The sequence below is a fragment of the Balearica regulorum genome, chromosome 4 (assembly GCF_011004875.1).
Source record: "Balearica regulorum gibbericeps isolate bBalReg1 chromosome 4, bBalReg1.pri, whole genome shotgun sequence".
Lineage (NCBI taxonomy): Eukaryota > Metazoa > Chordata > Aves > Gruiformes > Gruidae > Balearica > Balearica regulorum.
In genome coordinates this window covers 46,814,809-46,827,084 of record NC_046187.1, presented here as the reverse complement: position 1 = coordinate 46,827,084, position 12,276 = coordinate 46,814,809, and the positions used below count along the sequence as shown (strand labels likewise).

The 12,276-nt window shown below is 37.8% G+C and overlaps 1 protein-coding gene across 1 annotated transcript in view; it reads right to left on the bottom strand.

Annotated features, from left to right (window-relative positions):
- The window catches only part of SNX25 (sorting nexin 25), an 87,139-nt gene that overhangs the window by 69,892 nt on the left and 4,971 nt on the right, over positions 1-12,276 (bottom strand). The window contains exon 2 of the mRNA XM_075751979.1: positions 3,475-3,559. Within this exon, the coding sequence (XP_075608094.1) occupies positions 3,475-3,559 (85 nt within the window). The remainder of the gene's footprint in view (positions 1-3,474; positions 3,560-12,276) is intronic.

Sequence of the window (12,276 nt, the reverse complement as noted above, 5' to 3'; positions counted from 1 at the left end):
TGGACATTTCCAAATATATAAGCAATAGAGAAGAAAATGTGTTAAAAATATCTAGGAAATGCATTTAAAAACAAAAATCAGACAAATTTCTGTTCAAATACTTTTGCCTGTGTACCTTTTGCCAAGAGTTTTTAGCTCCAAGTGTTTGAATCCCAGTAGCAGAGAGAACATGAATTCAAATTAAGTCTTGCTCATATTTTGGACCCAAACAACTCATATTTTTGAGAGCTGTGGAAAAAAAAGAATACAGCTTTTCAAATAGAGAGTGGCAGAAGCCACTACAAATTTTTTTCTCCTAAATGTCAATGTGTGGATCTTAAGTTGGGAAATGAGATAGATTGGGAAAAAACTTCTGTAAAGGGAAGTCCTGCCTTACATCCGTAACAGAGTTCTTATAAGGGGTCAACAAGAATACAGACAGGCAAGATCTGATCCACAAGTACAATCTAACTAAATTCCCGAAATACTTCCAACAAGGTCACCTCAACACAGGCTTGAGGGAAGACAAGCCACTATGAAAGAAGAGATGGATCTCTGGCATGAAATATTTTTAAGAGCTAAGAAACACAGGACATGAATAAATAGCCATTTTTCACAGGAGAAGAATTTCACCAGTGGAGTTCTGCTGGGATTTGTGCTATAGCCCGTACTGTTTTACTTACTCATAAATGATCCAGTAAAACAGGTAAGTAATATGGAGACCAATTTTCCTGGCACTACTAAAGCAGTAGAGGCAAAGACTGACTGTGAAGAATAACAAAAACACACAGGATAGGGGGCAGCAAAAATGGAAAATCAAATTCAGTTCCTGGGAGACCAGCTACACCCATGGCAGATAATCTCCCTACAGCTACTGCCCTCAGCCCAAACAGTACGCTGCGCAACAGCGGCACAAGTCTGACTGAGCAATCTCTCTTAAGAGATATATTCCTAAACTACCATATGATATGGGCTGAAAACATGAAGTTACCACTCTAAACCCAGAGAGAAAAGCCCACACAGACTGGCTGTAACACCACCAAAAGTATGGCATGACTAACAGTCAGTTCTTGAAGGGTACAAGATAGTTAGCAACTAACAGTAAGCCCTGAGCAAACTTAATTACACAGATGACGAAAAACAGGTGAAGAAGTCAGAATTTACCAAAGTGCTGTTTCTTTATAACCAGCTATGGCATTTCTGAAATTAGATAATGCTGGCTCCTCAAAAAATGTTATCCTTGCATGTCTAAGGCAATGTTAAAGAGAAGTAAAATCTGATGTAAAAAAACACTGCAAAACCCCATTGACTGTGGTAATATAACAACACCTACTCAAAACCTCAAGTGGCAGTAGGAGTCTGAACTGGTCCCCAAGATTAAAACTTCTGGAGAATCGGAAGTCTCCTAAGTAAATGAAGGAAAATGCTTTTTAAAGCATTTTGTTGAACAGCATGGTGCATCTGGACAGCAAGAAGTTAGCAAAAATTCCTGGGATTTACAAATACTTTAATCCTCATCAGTGTAAGATTGGAAACAGAAATACAGGTAGTATTTTTTATATCATTAGCAATAAAGTTTTATTTAACCATGAACTTATTAAAAAAAAAGTATTCATATTATTAAGACAGCTACAAATTTTGGAACTGTCACAAGGCAAGGAATGTGTCCTGTCTATTTTCAGACTGGCTGATCATTCTACTCTAATAAAAAAGTAAAATGTTTGTTTTGGGATTCATTCAGTATCTCAAACTTAAGTTGACTCGGGCACCTTCCAAAATCAAAAAACTTGCTTAAGTCTATGTGTGGTAGAGTGAAAGTATAGTCTCATCCTTGTCAAACTGCATAACAGAGGAGAAGTTGGCTTCATTGCTTAGGTCTGGAAGAAACACAACCGAATCTGACAAGTTTGCTCTCCAAAATTCAGAGTGAGAATGGAGGGTAAAAGCTACTCTAGAAAGAAATAACAGAAAGGCAAGTAAGCTGTCACAACAGAAGGTCTTCAACTCTGAAAAATGAATCACTTAAATATTAGTAACTTACTTTCAGCCTTATGAGTAAGGATGGACTCATGCATCCAACTGAATGATCTGCTGGATAAATACTTTAGATGAAGACAGCTCTCTCATCTTTTACAGACACACGAGTTACTCCTATGTGCAAGTAACAGGAGGAAAGTGTAACACAACTGCCCTTCCCGGAGTATTCCACAATACCTGTTGTCTATCTCCAATAACCCCACTACCTCTGATTATGTGCTGATTACTTCAAGGCTTCATTTCAAATTCTAAGACAGGTTATCCAAAATGTGAAGTATGCATGTGAGAGAATAATACAGTAAATAATTGTCTGTGCTTGCTTCATACATGTAACGTTTAGACTCTACAATCCTTTTCACATCATCAGGAATCCTATAATCTGACTGATTCCAGATGAAACTGCTGCCTAAAAACAAATTATGACATAATAGTTCACCTTCATAGAAACATGACATAGTAGGTAGTGTTCTAATTTTATATTTTAGCTACATATCCTGCTAACAGCTATTCATGAAAATGACTTTAAAAACATAACACATGCCAAGAAGTTTTCATAACAACTAACCTGTTAAAAGCAACGGTTATATTTTAAAATATATTCTCTCCAGATGTGAAAAAGATAAGAAAAAATAAACAGTGTTGCAAAGAAATCTTAAAGGAAAAAAATACTCAAAATTAGATAAAATATTCACAAAAGACTGAAATAACATCAAATTTTATAAATATATTTTAAAAGCTACAGTACACAAGTCTTTATGTGTTTTCTTCTTTTAATACAAAGCTAGGTTTCCCACCTCCCCCATCATCTTTATGCTCCAACCTAGCACAGTCTTTGAAGTAACACATAAAAATAAATTTTGCTTTGAACTCTGACACTATCTCAAGTTCTACAATATTTTGTATTACCAGGAGTCAGTTGAAAAAAATGTGTGCAGAAGTAGTAGTTATTCTTTAAAGAATTGTAAATGAGAAATTTTAAATCCATATGAACATAGTTCATATTTTACAATTCAAAGCCCAAGAACTGTACTGGTGATCCACAGATTTCATAGACCATATCAGCCAGAAATATAAATGTTGATTTTAGATTCGGTTTTCATGGCAAGAATTGCACTAAATGGGAAGACTGTTTGCAAGAGTCTACAGGATATATCAGTTCAGGAAAACTCAATCTTTTAAATGGCACCCTTTTGTTTTTTGCACAAGTATTAATGACTCTATTTTAATATATTTCTGTAAAAAACAGCCACTAAAATGACAAGATACCAGTTAAATTGAAAAAGACATCACATTACTTACTACAGCAGACCTCTTGGGAAGACCGAGACCTTGCACTTTTGTATCAAGAAAGAAACTAGGGTCGTATTCTAAAATCCTGGAATGTTGTGAAGTCATGGTTTGCTAAGAGGACAAGAGATACTCAGAATCTAATGCTTCTTTGCCCAAGTTAAGACTCACCTTCTTTCAGTGCTTTATCCATGTTGTGAGAAATGACCACTCTCCTTGATTGGACTGTATCATGGGAGCTTCCAGACCAATTACTCTGAAATTCAAAAAGAACATTCATCATAAGAGGAAGGAATAAACCAAAAATGACAGAAGAAATCAAACTGGAATTCAAGGTGACAGTACTGTATCATTTGGTCTTTATACAAATATTGTCACCCCATATGGTTAAAATGGATGAGTGTCAATAGTCTATGAGGTTATTATACACTGTTTATTAAGCACATATTAACACCCATTGTTGCATATCATACACTGTACAACTTGCCAGATTATCTTAAGGTTGGGGTTTTTTGGTAGAAGGGAGCTGTATTCATTTGCAAGTCAATGCACTGAGAATATGACATGCATTTAACAAAACAACTGGAACTCTTCTATTCAGTATTTTCACAGCTTTATAAGAGATATGTCAATAGCAAATAAAATACCTTTGCCACCTACTGTCAACAATGGACTTCATTGAGTCTCATAAACCACTTTTAAAATAAAAGCTAATCAACGAATCGCAGAATCACAGAATGGCCTGCGTTGGAAGGGACCTTAAAGACCTTCTAGTTTCAACCCCCCCCTGCCATGAGCAGGGACACCCTCCACTAGACCAGGTTGCCCAAAGCTCCATCCAACCTCATCTTGAACACTTCCAGGGAGGGGGCATCCACAACCTCTCTGGGCAACCTGTTCCAGTGCCTAACCACCCTCATAGTGAAGAATTTCTTCTGAGTATCTAACCTAAATCTGCCCTCCTTCAGCTTAAAGCCATTACCCCTTGTCCTATCACTCCATGCCCTTGTAACCAGTCCCTCTCCAGCTTTCTTGTAGGCCCCTTTAGGTACTGGAAGTCTGCAATAATGTCTCCCCAGAGCCTTCTCTTCTTCAGGCTGAATAATCCCAACTCTCTCAGCCTTTAGATCTCCTATAGTAAATTGGTTCACATTCTTCGGGGGTTCTTCCTTTAAAGACACTTCTGGCCACTCCACTTTAAGCTGCTGTACTACACAAACATTTGTCTGTATTGGAGTATTAGCTCTTATAGTGTCCAAACAGCTGGGCAGATGGTGAAACATTTTTCAGAGTGTAGACAAAAAGCAGCGATTCATGCTGTCCTTATATAGAAAGGAGTGTAATTCAAATCAGAAATAGAAATTGTCCCACCGCCACTCAGCTGACTTCGCTCACCTTGGTGAGAACGCTTCAGAAACATCCCAATCCCTCCAACATTCACCAAACAGAGAATAAGAAAGTAGTATAAACTTTAAGTAAAAACACTCTTTAATGTTTTTAAAGGTAGTATGCCATTATTTCAGCCAATTTGCAGGCTAATTCTCAGTGTATTTTGCTGTAACATGTTTTCCTTCTGCTGCAGATACATGCACGTAGAGTCTAGTATAAAGCATGTCAAATGGGATACAGATATGAAGGAGTCTAAGCACTACCCTCACATCAAAATAAAGCTCACTCACCTCTAACACAGTGTTGCCACAGACATTTTCCAGGCCATGAGTACCCTCCTTCCACCCACAGTTAATTTGTTCCAGCTTTTGGATGAGTGCAGCCATATTCCCTAGACTAGACTTCTTCCAGTCACTACTATGAGACCATGGCTGTGGTCTTCCAGCCATTTTCTTCCCCCCTTGACTACACTATCAATGGCAAGAGCAGCAAGATTTCAGCATGTTTGCCTCCACTTGCAGCCCCTCTTACTGTCAAAGCTCTAGTTAAGGAGGGGTAAGAACAGAGTATTATGTTTAGAGAACCACTACAGATACTCATGGCTCCCCTCTACCTGAACAGCCATACCCACCTGAATGGCTGCAGAAAGTATTTTTGCTGTTTGGAAGAACACCTAACAACAATACCTGTAAGGCTGCAATACCTCACCTCTGACTGCTAATGTTGTCATGCTTCCTCCATGCAAAGCTGTGTTAATGCTAGTCACACAATTACTTCAGGATTTTTCTGCTTTATTTGCAGCAGGAAATCAGATGATTCATAATCACTCCAATTTAAAAAGAGAAGAGGCAGACTCACAGGGACATTAAACAGCCCAAATACATTTGGGGAGGGGGAAGGGATTCAGAAAGCCCTATTAAGCAAAGTCACTCGGGTCTTTCTGTGAAGAAAGAGCTCCTAAACACGAGGCCACAATCCTGACTGAAGCTCTAAGCTCACCTTCCTTAACACTCACGCTAGCTTGGGTATCCTACAAGACTAATGCTTTGCTAAACTGAGTCATCCCTGCACAGAGGTCGGTAAACTCAAGCCCCTAACTTAGGCATCAACACTTCTCATTCGTACATAGTTTGCAGGAAGTGTTTTTTACGACCTAAAGCATCAGTAAGCACTCTCATGAAACGCTAGCCAAATTACTCCTTCTAAAACTAGTTTAAACACAAGCTGAGATAAAATCATAAATGCTGAACTCTTAGTTTTGCCTCCTTCCCTGCCTCAGTTCAGGATTTCTTTACAGCAAAGGGAACAAAAAAAAAAAAAAACCCAACCAACCAACCAAACAAACCCTTCAGAGGGGATCCACGGTAGCTTGCTCTACGATCCAATCTACACAATTTCACAAAGCAGGAATTGTTTCTATCATCTTGAACACTCATGTTAAGAATAAGGCAGACTATTATTGCCTAAGTGAAATTCTGCCTCTTAAATACCAAGATAAAAACTCACATTTCAGCTTGCAAGAATATAATTCATTTCAGCTTGCAAGAATATAATTCATTGAAAGTGTCCTCTATGGTTGGTACTCCTAAAAGGCACCAACTTTTCATTTAAAACAAAACAAAACAAACAAAATAAAAGAGTAACATCGATGTTTAGCATGGAGAAGTTCAAATAAGACAGGTGATCAAAAAGGATTTAAAAGATAAGAAGTGAATACCACCAATAGCAATGGTGATTTTGCTGCTGCACAAATGCAATTACTGAAGGGCAAAGGAAGATGCACAGTATATTGAATTTTCTGGGAAATTTTCCATACTCATACAGGTATTGCATACACCACCATGAACAGTCTGAGAGAAGAGCAGAGAGCACAAAATAAACCTTATTTAAAAGCAAGGTTTCAACTTTGTTTAAAAACAAATTTTCAACAACAGATGAGAATCTAACATTTGAATAAATAGGAATGCTTAAATGCATTGCAGTGATGTTGGTTGGCTTAGTTCAGCCCTAAGAAAACACAGTTCAGGGCAGACCTTATTGCTATCTCCAACTACCAAACAAGAGGGCACAGAGAAGAGCTAGCCAGACTCTTCTCGCAGACACACAGGACAATAAGCAAGGTTGCAACACAGGAAATTCCCACCACTTACAAGGCAAAACTATTTTAATTATGAGGCTAGTCAAATACCAGAACGGGGATGCTGAGAGGCTGTGGAGTCTCCATCCTTGGAAATACTCAAAATTCGACAGCAGAAAGCCCTGAGCAAACTTACCTAGTTGGACCCACTCTGAGCAGGAGGGTGAACTAGATGCCCTCCAGACATTCCTTCCAACCTGAACTAGTCTGTGATTCTTGATGATCCTTCAGAGAACTGTGAATTTAATTTGGTAACTGATAATCAATCAGATCTTAAGTTGCCTTCTCTAAAACTGATCAAACTCCTTTTTCCTTTCAGTCTTATGAACTTGCATTTAGCAGAATCAAGTCTTAAGTCTTATTAGCTTAGATTTGCTTTTTAAAAATCCTGCTTCTGTGACAACATTAATAATGAATTAACTAAATAAGCAGGCACCCCCAAGTTAGATGACATATGGCACCAAACACCTTAAAAACAACAGTAACAGCCCAGTAACACAGGTTTACCAGCAACTGTGGTAACAGAAGGATTTCAGAAAATTCACAGTCCAAACTCAGCTCTAACAGCTGAGAGAATGAAAAATCCAGCAGCTATCACTGGAAGATTTTCTTCTCACCCCTGCCTCAAATCAGATGGAGGGCATATGCAGAGAACAGGTTCAGCTAGAAAGTCTAGACTTGAATGTTTTCACATTTTTCTTCATGTCACTCATCTAAAGGAAAACGGTGCTACGTTTCATGAAACAGTTGGCATAACCCTGAGCCAAAGATGTTCATAAATGGATTTAGGACAGTCAAAGCTCTAGCTTAGATGCTCTTTTTTACTGATTAAAACCTGGTATGTTCCCATTAGTCCCGACTTGCACTATCACAGGGGGAAAAAAAAAACCAACAATCCGGCTACACTCTGTAGAGTTTACTGTTGAAGAATGGCAGAAATCAGGCAGAAACTTAAATAAAGCTTCACAAAATGTCTTGAAGGGATAGGGGTGGAAAGTACATGCAAAGAATGAGGTTGCTAACAAACAGGGAGGCCTGTATTCCTGTTTTCCCCAATTTTGATTTTGTTTACAGGCTGAAAAAAAAGGATGTGTGTATTTCCTGGAGACTTCTGAATAATACTCATCGTTTGATACTTTCGAGAATGATTTAAGATGCAGACAACAACAGTATGAAAGGCCTAGGAAAGAAAAAAAAAAAAAAAAGCTGACATTGAGCCTGAAATTTTGTCTTAGGTTCAATCTCCTACAGACACAAAAATTAAGTTAATGTCATTTATTGGTTTAAAAAATTTAAGTAATTTTAAATTAGCTTTGAAGAAAACAATAATCATTAAATAATAAAGAATTAAGATGGTGTTTCAACACCTACACTGAATAAATGGCAAAGCACAGAGAACACGGGAGTACCTTCCACTATCAAGAAATCCATCCACAACACTCAGGCATCAAATGCAATTCTTAAAACATTATAGCAGAAAGCCAGGCACATGCTACAGGCACGCCACACACAGACTTACTCTGCCATGGAATTAAAGCCAGAAGCAGAGAAAAATTAGCAATTATTTCTATTACATTAACTTAATTACTACAAAACTAGAACAGAGCTCAGGACAGATGCCACAATATAAATGGCCATTGTGCATGAGACACTCGGTTTAATCACTGATCTAAAAGGCAAAGACTGCATCTAATTCAGCATACAAGAACTATCCAGTTACCCATCACTTAACTTTCTTTTTTTCTTTGTAAAACATACATTAACATCAGGCTGGACTTTGATGATAGAGTGTCACAGTTTCAAATAATACTTCACTGAACTCTCCATAAATTCAGCTTTAACTGATCTGGATAGATGTTTTCTTATAGCAGAAAATATTACTTCAACTTATGATGCAAAAATAAATTTTCTACTCACAAGAGTTAATTTCTTAATTAATACCTATAGTTCTATTTAAAATCATAAAGCAAGTATGTATGTGTCACATTAAGCATTAATCTACATATATTAAGGGATATCATAACTACCAATTTAAAAATCAACATACTTAAAGCATGTTAATCCTATTATGTTAAGCATCATTATCTCAATAACGATTTTATAATATCAGCATATCTCATTTCCACTAACATAGTGGAACATGGAACATGTAAACTGTGTTAATTATATGGGGATCATCTATCTTAAATGCACCATGTTCAAAAATGATAAAACTGTAGCAGTATAAAAACTTCATAATCAGGGTAGAACTTCCTTCAGTTGAGATTTCATAATACTAGACAGATAAGAATATGCAATTTAAACTTTTTTCAGGTAATACTTTAATTCCCATCAGTACAGCTGAGAAATAATTGGCAAGTTAGCATTCAAATTTCTGCTCAGCAAGAAATACAGCATTGTTCTCTGCTGGGATCTTCAATATTAACATCAAAATAAAGGCTTACATGAATTCTCCGGGTACATGCACAGCCCCAGTCTGCTGAACATCTACATGCTCTCCTCCTCTGTTAAAAACAGACAACAAGAACCTACAACCTATACTTCAAGGCCAAAAGAGCCATTTGCTATGAAAACTGAATTGCTGGCAAGCCAGGAAAACCTGCGCAGACTCATGCCTCAGCTGCAGAGTCTCAGTTTGACAATCAGAGAAACTCAGGCATTGTCTATATCCTCTCCCACATGACTTTCCACCATACAAAGGTAGGGTCTTCTGTCTTTTTAACAGACCATCACAAAACATGCAGAAGGAACCATCATCATTAATTTTATTAACATTAACTTGTTCTCTTTCACTGTGTGTGCTTAATAGGGGAAAAAATAGTACAGAATGTCTGGTCATATAAACCTCCCATAGACACAACTCAAACTTGTTCCCTTATGACTACACAATATCCTGGGGGTTTTTTGGTTTGGGTTGGTTTTTTTTCAATCACTTAACAAGGTGGCAGCTTGGGAAAGGATGTAGTACTCTACATAACTGCCTCTTTCTTGGTTCCTCATGCTCTGCAAAGGAGAGCAGCAAAATTTACCCAAGACCTGGCAATAAAAAGGAACCTGATCAGATTTTATTTTCAGAATGTTTCTGATACATATGTACTGTATTTTCAATCCCCAAAAGCATCTTGAATGCAAGATGCTTGAATGCAAGATGCTTTCACTCTTAACCTTATCACAGAGGTTTTGGTTCCACTTTTAGGACTCCCCTGCCAGAGACTTGGACAGCAAGATCCCAATGAGCCCACCACACGTCTGTCTTACTGACTTCAGCATGGCTCAGTTATCAGGAGAAATGAACTAGCTCCCTAGTTATGCTGTCAGTCAAAAAACACTTTTCAAGTGAGAAGCAGTCCCTACAAAGGTAAAAGGAGCCTGATTCATAGCAAAATATGAAATGTCAACCCAACACAATGTTGAGAAAATTAAATGTCAAACACAATACAATGCAGAGCTGAAGATGACACAGGATACAACGGAAGGAAACAGTTGCATGACAAGACAAGAAATCTCTAAATATACATGATGGATAAATGGCTGTGTGGAAAACTAAGTCTGCTCACCGCTAAGGAGCTATGGGACAAATAATTGAGACAGAGTCTGAAAAACATTTCATTTCCTGAGATCAGTCTCCTTTGAGAATAAAGTTATCACTTCAAAGTTATGCCTGCAGGTAATGAACGCATGCAGTCCTAACAAAACTTCAATTCTGAAAAACCTTGACAATCCCTAAGGATAACAGATATTCCACAGATCCCTAAAAATAAACTGTAGCAGAAATGTCCAAACTACAGGCCCCAAAGTGTAACAGGCCCCCACTGAACTATAACTGCACATTTGCAATTCATGCAATATTTTCTTAAAATTTAAAAATATTCCTGAAATTGGTAGGTAGTGCTACAATACCTTTCATTATTTTAATTTCAGGACTTGTCTAGTAGTAAATTCACCTACATCATCAAAAGCTGACTGTTAACCTGCCTATAGGAGAGATAGCACTAAGAACAAAAGTATCAGACTCTGAGTTCTGTTAAAACCCAAACTTACACATATCCTCTCCTTTCAATTCAGAAACAACTAATAAATTAAAAGAATGGCAGTAGATCAGAACATTTAGTTGCAAGCCCAAAAGGATCTAAAACAAGCATGACAGAAGAGCAGCAAGCAGAGACTGCAATGACCAGCAGAAGTAACAGCAAAAATCCTGCAATATCTGAACTCTCAATATTCCCTAATGGACCAGAGAATGAGACAGACCGTGGAACATGCTTGGCTTTTGGTTAATAAAAAACCCATACATACTTTTGAAGTCTTACTAAGCTGTAAAGATCAAGACTGAAAGGAGTTAGGAAGTTTCTCCTCTCCCTCACAGCTGCTCCAAACTCCTCATTACATCAAGAACTGCTTTGCATCAGGCTTGAAAGTGATGTCCACAGATGGCAAACCTTCTGCTTCCTACAGCTGCTGGGGCTCCTGAGAGCTTACCTTTGCAAGCTTCAACTGACAGCAAATGTCCAACAGTGAAGGAAAATAAAACTGTGTGTCCTTTCTCTCCGCTTCCCTTACGTTCATCGAAAAGAGCAGAGCACTCAGCTTGAATACCATGATGCATACTCAACCTAGGCTAACTTGCCATCCCATTTGGATCACTCAGACCATTTCCAATAATCTCACTACTCATTCTCCTATGGCTTAAATAAAGATCAGTACTATATTCCAGGATCCAGAGATTTCAACAATTACCTGATCCAATTAGAAAAGTTTTGCCCATGCCCTCCCATTAATGCCAGATTCACAAAAAGTCCACGTTCAAGGATGGAACAAGCCTTTAGGAACATAAGACACGATCACATATCTGGCCCTCAGGGCTAGAAAGTGAGAATAAACTATTTCTGAAAATGGAGAGCTGCTAAACAGAAGTGAACAAATGTGTCAGGAGCTGAGTTTTAAAGAAATACTCAAAATTGTTAGCAACTGTTAATCATAGGAAACTAAAACCAGGACACAAGAATCAGTGTACCCTTTTCGCTGGGAAAATAAGTTTATTACCTTTAGTGCTGCAAGACAAACTAGGTAGAGCATTCTCCATACAGAGTATCATTCATTTAATCTGAATTTAAAATGCAGCACTTAAATCTAATAAAGTAATCCTTGGGTTTTGCATTATTTAAATTAACTTGATAACCCAACACTCTATTATTCAGAGTTTTTGCTTTGAATCAGAGTCAAAACACTATGCTGACAAGAAAACTCTGTCCTGCCAGTTTTTTTGGCAGAGAAACAACTCACACTGGAACTGTGGGAAAAAGCATTTTTCTTCCCTTTCCCACTAACTTGGTTAACATGGTTCTTCATATGAGTCAAAGCCATCTCCCCTACAACCATACAAGCTAACAGCAGTGTAGAGAGCAAGCCTGAATTTAAAAAGGTGACACATGTTCTAACCAGAGCTA